Source organism: Palaemon carinicauda, chromosome 9 (assembly GCF_036898095.1).
Source record: "Palaemon carinicauda isolate YSFRI2023 chromosome 9, ASM3689809v2, whole genome shotgun sequence".
NCBI classification, from domain to species: domain Eukaryota; kingdom Metazoa; phylum Arthropoda; class Malacostraca; order Decapoda; family Palaemonidae; genus Palaemon; species Palaemon carinicauda.
The window spans coordinates 137,072,531-137,083,272 of NC_090733.1; the positions used below are offsets into that span (position 1 = coordinate 137,072,531).

Genomic DNA, 10,742 nt, shown 5'->3' on the forward strand with positions numbered 1-10,742 from the left:
ATTGTGTTGCAGAGTGATTTTAGCATTCTGGAAATATTCAAAACATTGTAGAGATTGTGCAGTAAGTACAAGAGGTGGTGTGTCCAGTGAATTTACCGTCAACTAACCCCTAATTCAAGAATAAACCACTAACGCTGGAAACTTCTTCACGATCATCACCCGCTCCATACATCCCTGAAGAAGATTGGCCAAGGCACTAACCACCCATTGATATGCTACCACTATAGATTTATTGGGTCCTTTGACTGACCAGATAGTACTACATCGGATCCCTCTCTAGTTACAGCACATTTTTTCTTTGCCCGCATATACACCAAATAGTCTGGACTATTCTTTACACGTTCTCCTCTTTCCTCATACACCTGACAAAACTTAGATAACTGAAAAATTCTTCTTGCTCAGGAGGTTAACTACTGCACTGTAATTGCTCAGTGGCTGGTTTTCATTTGGTAAAGGTTTAGCTATGATAAGCAGCTCTTCTAGGAGAAGGACACTCCAAAATTAAACCATTCTTCTCTAGTCTTGGGTAGTGCCATAGCCTTTGTAGCATGGTAATCTTCAACTGATGCAAGGTATAGTTGTCTTACTTGGGGGTACACACAGGCACACTAATCTCTGTTTCCTCATTTCCTTTCCTCGATGGTCTATTTTCATTTTGGAGCCCTTGGGCTTGTAGCATCCTACTTTTCCAACTAGGGTTATAGCTTAGTTACTAATAATAATAATCTCTTTCCTACAAAAACAATTCTACTCCCGTCTATCTTGCACCTAACAATTCTTTGATGTTAAAAGTCCTTCTGTTCATTACTCTTCTTTCCTCATTCCTCCTAAAATTCTGTATTATAAACTTTTTATCATATGATCAAACTAAATAAAAATTACCTTAATCTGTTATTTCACCTATATCATATTTTTTACATCATTTCTGTATTTTAATTTCTTACTATCAATGCTTCTTACTCCACATACTGAGCAATATTTGAATAGTTCAATTCAACAAATCACACCTTTATATTCTATTTGATTTTTGAAATTATAGTCTGACACTTAGAACAAGACTATACTAGGATTTTCACTACCATATCAAGATGGGGAAGAGGGGCAGTTTATAGTAGTTGCACAGCAAGATAAAAATTCAGAAAATATACGGATAAAGTTTATGAAAATATGCTAGAAAAATCTATTGTTGAAACAAAGAAAACCCCACACTTGCACTATAAACAATTAGGCTTTAATGAAAAATGAAAGAAAGGAAGCAGGATGAAAGTAAAGTATTACGATTAATATCGGAACTTACGCTTGCAGAATGCTGAAAAGACCCTTTAGCAATTCACTTCCATAAGGATGAGTTGGCTCAACATAACTTTTATATTTCAAATACTGTATAACTTCCAAGGCCACCACTCTTCTTCTCCATTCTTAAGCTCTCCTTGTCCCTCCTCACAGTATCATCAGTTGCATTTACCTTCTATACATATACAAATTAACCAATACCAGATTTCTGTCATTCGTAGTGACGTTCATTTCGGAGTCAGGCTTCCATTCACTTCCATTACTTGACATTGCAATCATTAACTTATGAACTTTCTTAGCATACAAACACTTTCAAAATCTGTGTGAGTGAATGAAAACCATCTTAATTACAAACATAATATTAAGAGGTTTCATGGTGAATTTCTAATATAAAAGCCTTCATCGAGAAAATATTCAATTTGATTACTGTAATAACCTTTAACTTTGCACTATCTTACTCTGTGTAGTTTGTAATTGCCTGCAATATATACTCTAATTATGAGGTAAACACAACTACTGCTGTTGGTAAAACGAATATCAAAAAGCATATTCCTAAACTGGATCTATGTAAAGCGGAGTTTACTCAATCGAACGGTTCGTCGAACCAGGTTGATGAACCCGCTTGTCAAACGGTTCGGAGAGGGGGAGTCAGCCACAAATGAATAATGTTTGTGGACAATGAAACCCCGCCCACAAAAGTCAGGCGAGAATAGACTTTCTACGAACAGTTCGATGAGCGTGTTCGACAACCCAATACCCAGTTCACAAGTTCAAACATCACTTCAAACACTTGTCTGTCGAACAGCATTCGACAAACCGTTCGACCGTGTAAATCCCCTTTTAGGGCTACTTAAGCAACTAGTAATTAGGATTGAAAGAAATTCTCCGCACTAACCAGACCAACACAGTAAAGAGACTGCAACATACTGATCATAACCGCTGATTTCATCCTGTCATAATAACCAATACTGATAAGCAGATTCAAAAAAACTGGAATCTTAATCAAATCAAATTACCTGATATTTCTTCATCTTCTCCATCGCTGCTTTCCTCCGCGTATGGATCCGACTGACGTTTCAGTCTCGCCCGCATGGCTTCCTTCTTTTTTTCCTCCTTTCGAGCTACAATGAGACAAATATGTTAGAACCAGAATTTTATCATTTAGCCCTTTGCAAAAGCCAAGGTTCACTCAAAGTTTCTCTTCATATCTATGTACTTCAATAAATAAAAATTCTGTAAAAGAATAATTAATACAATTCGTATGTTTTAACTCAAGACTTCTAAATTAGTTAATGTGAAAAAATAAAAGACCCAGCAATGATATAATTTCATAGAATCAACAATTTATTAACTACTTAAAAAGAATTTTTCATCACTTGTTACTAAATATTTGAAGTCTTAAGTCAGTTAGTAAAAAGCAGTTTCTAATTTCAAATGAATAGCTACGACTAAAGCATTACTCATATTCATGAAAAAAATAAAATACACACAGAAATAAATGGAACCAAAGTAAAACTGAAAAGTCCAAACTTATGGGGACTTCCTCTCAAACTGGTCAGGTGTGGGAACTACTTATAAATAAATATACAAGCTTGTATATGTGTATATATATATAATATATATATCTATAAATATATATATTGTATGTATACAAATGTATAAAGAAAATTCTCCAAATCTAGTATGCTTTCTCTGGTGTGAATTCATTGCTTTTTTATTTTCAACCCTTAATTTACATGACTTACTAGGATATCTTTCTACTATTTGTTTATGTAAGGTTTAAAAAGGGAGATATTTTTGGTGTGTGGTCCTGTGTTTTCTTCATCCTCATCGTACTATACAGAAGGATGAACCGAGACATTACTTACACGCCACCCACATATGAAATACGAGTTGGTTAAGAACGCTCACTTTAACAAGCGGATGGCCATCAAGTTCCAAACTACCAACTCTTTCTTCTCCCTCGCAATCTAGCTGTTTAAAAGTGACTAGGATTGCAGGAATGCAAGGTTATAGCAGTAAAAGGCTCTAAAACAAATAAAGAATTCAGGGCTCTATAAGAGGATCTCGACTCTATAGGGCTCAGTGAACCATTAGAACCCTCAATGAATGGAACAATATTTCCACTAGATCAAATTTGAAGTCATGTTTGGGTTAGCAATCAGACAGGTAAGATCAATCCCTGCTGGCCCCTATACAAGGTACATAGGGCATGAGGGTCTACATCGTCTAAATTCCTATATACTGAGCATTAAACACTTCAGTTTATTCCCAAAAGCTGAAGAAGGCCTACCTTGCTAATTTTTATTCATGCTAGACTAAAATTGACTAGATGAGATGGGGTCACACCTGATAGCTTGCTAACAAAACTGGGGATGAATAAAACTACAATGTCGTGTTACAATTATCATAATACCTTTCATTTATATTCCCATTTGATACTAGCCTAATTCCCGACAGACCTCGGCCGATAAAAAAAAAAAAAAAATTAATATCTGAAAAATGCGTTACTCGTATTTTAATTTCATAAAAAAAAGTTGACCTATCTAATTTCTTACTTTTTAACATTTTACCACAATCACAAGCCCTCTGATAAGATATGTTTGTCATCATGTTTATCTAACATATGAACATTGAACTACAACCCGTACCCTTACCCTATTTGCAATACTTAACTAGACTTGGCTCAACGGGGAAAGGTGTTTATCTTATCAAAACAACCTTCTGTATTACGGTAGTTTTTAGCACAAACTCTCTCAAAAAGCAGGAGGCATACCTTTATAATCCTAAACCAAATTCTAACTTATGAACAGAAAACTATAGAATAGTGTATATTTATTCAAAGAATCTGTTCAAAGGTTTAAAGGCCGCTCATGAATGGCAGAGGCAAGGGACAATGACATTGCCCTAGAGGAAGCAGTTAAGTTCAAGAAACTTCATCATTCAACATAGATATACAAATGATTTAAATATTCATGATGAATAACTAGTGCAGTTCCTGTCCTTCACTAAGAGTATTTAACATCGCTGGTTGGTCCTCAGCAGTAAGGGTCATATGGGTAGAGAGAAAATATTCTGTTTTTTTTTTATTACGGTGGAGAAAGCGGTGCTACGTAGATATTAGCAATATGACTCGCACATAATATTCCTTTAAATAAAGAAATTAATCATATTGGATTCTCAACAAATTAAGGCCTTTATTACTCTTGCTTGACTTCTACAAAGATTTCCACGAAAGACGACGCAAACCAGGATGGTTCACATAGTGTGAGAGGTCCTGCCTATCATTTAACCCTACATTAAACCCTTTATAATAGTTTGTCTCCTCTGACAAGAAATTAAGGCATAAATAAAAATCAGAGGACATACAATTCTTAAAAACAGGTCACATTATTGTACTGTACAGTATTGTAAGACGGATGTTTGAGCAACTATTAACAGCTATACAAAACTTCCCACTGTAACTACTAAGACCAGCGGAAGATTTTTAGGAAACTTAAATATTCACACTCAACAGAAGCATATACACGAGTCTCCCATTAAAATTAAAGTAATTTATGTATGTTTTTTCTGTAAAAAGAATATTCACACTCAGAAACAGATACACGAGTCTCCCATTAAAATTAAGGTAATTTGTGTAAGTTTTTTCTGTAAAAATAATATTTACACACAACACCGATCAGTCTCCCACTAAAATTAGGATAATTCATTTAAGTATTTTTCTGGAAGGATAAGATAAAAATAAAAATATAAATAAGTTATTCTCCGTATGGGAAAAGAATCGGAGTACTATGGAGAATACAGTAAAGCACTGTATAATTTTCTATTTTGTATTTAAAGTTGTGGATAGCTGACAATAAATATAAGGTATAATTGATCAATGTCCCCATCGATTTAATTAACAACCAATATAATAGAAAATTAAATTAAAATGGAAAAGAAGCCTCTATATATTATCTACATAGGAGCAAAACAAATAAAAAATGTCAGTAGAAAAACACGACGATCAATAACACTGCTCTTCTCAACGGAATGAGAGGTTAACATTAGAGAAAACAATAGAATGATCGGATAAAGACTCAACACGCTTCCGATGCGGCGTGTCTCGAGTGTCTCACTTTTCTTCAACACGAGCGAATTGAAAAAAGGTACTGGCCTAAAGTGCTCAAATGTGGCTTGGGCCAAAGAGGGAAAAAACTGGAATCAAACAAATTGAAATAAATTATAAGTTGAATTAATGCAGACCAGTTATCCTAAGGAGAAAAGACTTACCCTTCCAGGTGGTGACAGTACTGCCGCTTAAGGGAACAAAGGTTGAAGGAGTCAAGGTAGACAGGAAGGGAGTGCCAAATTCTAGAAGAAGAGGGGAAGAAATGAATCACTCAAATGATTAACTATAGTGTTAACCATACTGACCAACTAGCATATGAAATGGAGGGGGGAGGGTATTTTTGGGGAGGGTAACTATCTGATAACCTGGGGCTTGGGTAGAGCTGATTCATGACCCTATGAATTTATTTGGAATCCTGTTTAGGATCAAAACTACAAAAAATATCACAAATGAAACTACAGTAAGCTTAATTACAAGGTTTGCATTTACAGTACATAACAAGAACTCTCGCAAATATTTCTTTTCAAACTATTTCCACAGCTACAAAATACGACAAATATATGGGGGATGGAATCCTCCATTTCTACAAAGCACAGTTGAAATTTTAAAGATAACTTTCAGGTCAAATCCACTCTGCCTAAACTACAGTATACATTACTGAATTTTATGAGCCATATGTCCCTGTATACTGTATTATTTTGAGAAAATGTATCAACTTGCAAAGCAAGACTACATTCTTTCGTCAAGTCATGAATCTCACAAGCATCTTCTACATAGACAATATTAATACATTTTACTGAATTATGCACTTCAGATTCAGTATAAAGTTAAAAATTGGTTACAAAATGTAAAAATATTGTATATACTATGTCAGGGGTTGACGTAAAACGTAAAAACCAAGTTTTTTCATTCAAATGTTAATGTAAAACTGCACAAAACAATCTATTTATAGTTAGTTCATGAAAACAAGTTCCTAAAAATTATTCTAAGAACAGAAAATTAGCTGAATACCATTTCTTTACATAAACACAACTATAGTCAATTCTTTTTAGCGAGGCAGATTTGCACCGAATCGCAGGGGTGCCCTTTTATCTCGGAAACATTTCCTGATCGCTGATTGGTTAGAATTATCTTGTCCAACCAATAAGCGATCAGGAGACTTTTCCGAGCTAAAAGGGCACCCCTGTGAGTCAGTGCAAATGCGCCTCATTAAAAAGAATTGACTATAGGATACATATTATCAAAAAGGTATACATATCAAAACACTGGCAATAACAACAAATATGATACACATTAGCACAAGACACTCGCTGGCAGCAAAAGTTTTTCATTCGGGAAGATAAAATTCCAAACCGGTTAAGTAAACACATTTTTAGTTTCACAAAACACTCCTTTGCTTTAGGAAAAATTAGCTTACTTAGATATGTATCTACAGCATTGAATAAACTCTTGATATTTATACAAACGGAATAGAAAAAGACCATTCAAAAAAGGGTATTATTATTATTACTATCCAAGTTACAACCCTAGTTGGAAAAGCAAGATGCTATAAGCCCAAGGGCTCCAATAGGGAAAAATAGCCCAGTGAGGAGAGGAAATAAGGAAATAAATAAATGATGAGGACAAATTAACAATAAATCATTCTAAAAACGGTAACAACACCAAAACAGATATATCATATATAAACTATAAAAAAACTTATGTCAGCCTGTTCAACATGAAAACATTTGCCGCTTTGAACTTTTGAAGGTCTACTGATTCAACTACCCAATTAGGAAGATCATTCCACAACCTGGTCACAGCTGGAATAAAACTTCTAGAATACTGTGTAGTATTGAGCCCCATGATGAAGAACACCTGGCTATTAGAATTAACTGCCTGCCTAGTATTACGAACAGGATAGAATTGTCCAGGAAGATCTGAATGTAAAGGATGGTCTAGCATCTATAAATGATTTAACATCACTCAATCTAAACGCCCAAAATTATTGGGATGAGTAAAAGGCTGGTAAAGTCTTTTTGAAATGATGCTCAACTTTCATTCAATAAATCAACCAACAAGGAAAATACTGTACATTCAGGCACAAAAGCAAAAAGGTCTGACCATGAGTTGAAAATCAGGAGACATATTAAACAAATATGGATGACTAAATGAAAGGATTCAAAGAATTACATTAGTGTACTGTATGTACATAATATCGAGATCAATCCGAACAGGAATGTCTTAAAAAACCTCTTGATCTGGACAGGCATGTCTACAATATAAAACCGACCTCTTTATCCAAACAGGAATGTCTAAATTATAAAAACAGACTTCTTGATCCAAATAGGAATGAATGTCTTAAATTATAAAAACGGATCTCTCTGTCTGAACAGGAATACCTTAAATATAAAAATGACTTCTTGATCCAAACAGGATTATCTAAATTATAAAACTAGACTTCTTGATCCAAACAGGAATGCCTAAAATATAAATAAAAGACCTCTTGATCCAGACTGGAATGTCTAAAATATAAAAATGACCTCTTGATCCAAACAGGAATGTCTAAATTATAAACACAGACTTCTTGATCCAAATAGAAATGTCTTAATTATAAAAACTGATATCTTGATCCAAACAGGAATGTCTAAATTATAAAAACAGACCACTTGGTCTGAATAGGAATGCCTAAAATATAAAAATGACCTCTTGATCCAAACAGGGATGTCTAAATTATAAAAACAGACCACTTGGTCTGAATAGGAATGCCTAAAATATAAAAAGGACCTCTTGATCCAAACAGGGATGTCTAAATTATAAAAACAGACCACTTGGTCTGAATAGGAATGCCTAAAATATAAAAAGGACCTCTTGATCCAAACAGGAATGTGTAAATTATAAAAACAGACCACTTGGTCTGAATAGGAATGCCTAAAATATAAAAACAGACCCCTTGGTCTGAACAGGAATGCCTAAACTATAAAAATGACTTCTTGACTCAAACAGGAATGTCTAATATGCAAAAACTGACCTCTTGATCCAAACAGGAATGTATAAAATATGAAAACCAACTTCTTGATCCAAATAGTAATGTCTGAAATATAAAAACAGACATCTAAAAAAAAGATGACAAGTGTTTTCCTCCTCCCACGATACATGACTTCCATAAGGTCAATTTTATTCCAAAAGAAAAATCCCAGAGCCTAACGGAATAATCGTTCAAAAGCTTGAAAGGATCCAAGTCCCCTCATCGGTTTTAGCTGGGGTTGCCAAAATATGTACTTCACAAAACCAGGATCAACAAATAACTATCAATCTCACATGAAATATTGAGTTCAGAAATTGATATGCAGTACATCATGACTAGGAAGTAGAGAGAGAGTAGAAAGGCCTAGTGCACAACACCTTGAGCTACTTTAATTAGTCAAAAATTAATAAAATAAAAGTAAAAAGAGATCCATAGTTATTTAGAACAGGCTGTCCAAAAACTTGGATACACATGAAATGCCTTAAAAATCTTTATAGCTGGTATACAGCATAGGGTATGATCATAAGTAAGATCATAGGCAATATATGCAGGAGTACTGTAATGGACTTCTTTTCAATGTAAACAACCAAAAAAAAGCATGACTGCCGTATAAAAGAAGAGACCTTGGGTGTTGATAGATTTTAGATGCGACGGCAACCCTGACTATTAAAAGAGAAGAAAGTAACTTTGTCCATCATGATTTCAAGTCATATAATTCAACTATGGGTACGGTAAAAATATTTTCCTTCTACTAAAGGTAAATTTATTCTTTAAGAAATAATCCTGGTTATGGTATCATTCAAAAGCTGAATAGTTTTACTGTATGTGTTAAAATAGTGAAGTTGAAATGACAAGTTGAAAATAGCAAAGTATTTTCTAAGGACAACACCACTTGCAGCCATCAAAATCTTGAGGGATGACATCATCACAGAAGTTCATAAGTTTTCTAAACTTATGAACTACAAAGGCAGTCTTGAATTCCACATTCTGAAAGTGAATAGTATGGTGGACTATTGAAAATGTCCTTGCCTGGAGATTTGCCTGACTGGGGTTTGAGTTTTTCTCAAACTTGGTAGTTCTCGCATTGTTTGCAACCTCACCCTAAGTGTGAGCTAAGGATGGGGGGTTTGGGGGAGCCTATAGTTCTACCTACTGTGTCTATAGCTTGAGGAAGCCTATAGGTCTACCTGCAGTGTCATCAGCTTGGGGGAGCCTACAGGTCTACCCTCTGTGTCATCAGCAGCTATTGTCTGGCTCTCCCAGATCCTAGCTTGGGTGGGAGGGGGCTTGAGTGTTGACCATATGAATAGCCTATATGGTCAGTCTCTAGGGTATAGTCCTGCTAGCTAGGGCAATGTCACTGTCCCTTGCCTTTGAACCTTAAACCTTCAAGACCAATCAAACTAAGTGCCCCTAGAGTCTTTGAGTATTTGTGGAACTTAGAAACTTGGCTAACACAACAAGGATGAGAAAGTGGAAGCAACAAAATATCAGCACGTTCTAAAGTACAGGCCAAAGTGACATCTGGTTGAATATCAGATTAAAACCTATTACCTCATGATATCAAAATATGTGATAACAACAGATGGTGGCATACATTTATAAATACAGAATATTTCAAATGAAAAACGAGGTTCAACGAACTGTAGAATAAGCTGCCCTTTGGATGACTATCACACAAATGCACACAAACCTTTCAACAACTCACTCTAAATCCTACTAATAAACAGTGAATAACACCATTAAGATGAAAACCTAATTCAAATTCCCAGCAAATGGCACCGTACTCATAGTTAAAATGGTAGGGCAAACAGGAACAATCAGCTGACAAGTACCCACAGTATACTAACCACCACAACCTTGAGCAAAATGAATTGGACACCGAGACTTTTATGATCAGAAAACCATGACTTAGTCTCCCCATTCTAACTGCCACCTGACATACTATTTTCAAGCGATGTGACATTTAATTTATCTCCTCATCAAGCAATAAGTTTGTAAGCTGTATAAAGTTACAATATATTTTAAAATGGGATCCATATTTTCCACTGCACAGCAAATGTTGATTACTAGACACTGCTGAACAATATCAAACAGGAATGGAACAAGACAGGGTGTAGAGCCAAACACAACTTTGAATGCTGAAGACCACGAAGAAAATTCAATACTAGTAAAAGGGTGGTCTGAATTATAGGGTAGGCCAGTAGCCACCAGTTTCATAGAACTTATTCAAGAATTTATTCTCCTCATGCAAATACTATATCTAAATAAGATGCTTTTATATAAAAAAAAAAGCTGCTAATTGATTAGATGTTAAAACTATTATAAACA

The 10,742-nt window shown here is 34.9% G+C and overlaps 1 protein-coding gene across 18 annotated transcripts in view; it reads right to left on the reverse strand.

Annotated features, from left to right (window-relative positions):
- Usp16-45 (ubiquitin specific protease 16/45) overlaps positions 1-10,742 on the reverse strand; it is a 132,488-nt gene that overhangs the window by 101,862 nt on the left and 19,884 nt on the right. For 9 of the 18 annotated variants that reach the window (XM_068380497.1, XM_068380487.1, XM_068380486.1 and 6 more), the window contains 2 exons: positions 5,566-5,646; positions 2,310-2,414 (listed from right to left, as the gene is read on the reverse strand). In XM_068380497.1, coding sequence (XP_068236598.1) covers positions 2,310-2,385 — 76 coding nt within the window. In that variant the 5' untranslated portion in view covers positions 2,386-2,414; positions 5,566-5,646. The remainder of the gene's footprint in view (positions 1-2,309; positions 2,415-5,565; positions 5,647-10,742) is intronic. The other 9 variants (XM_068380501.1, XM_068380495.1, XM_068380500.1 and 6 more) reach the window with 1 other exon arrangement.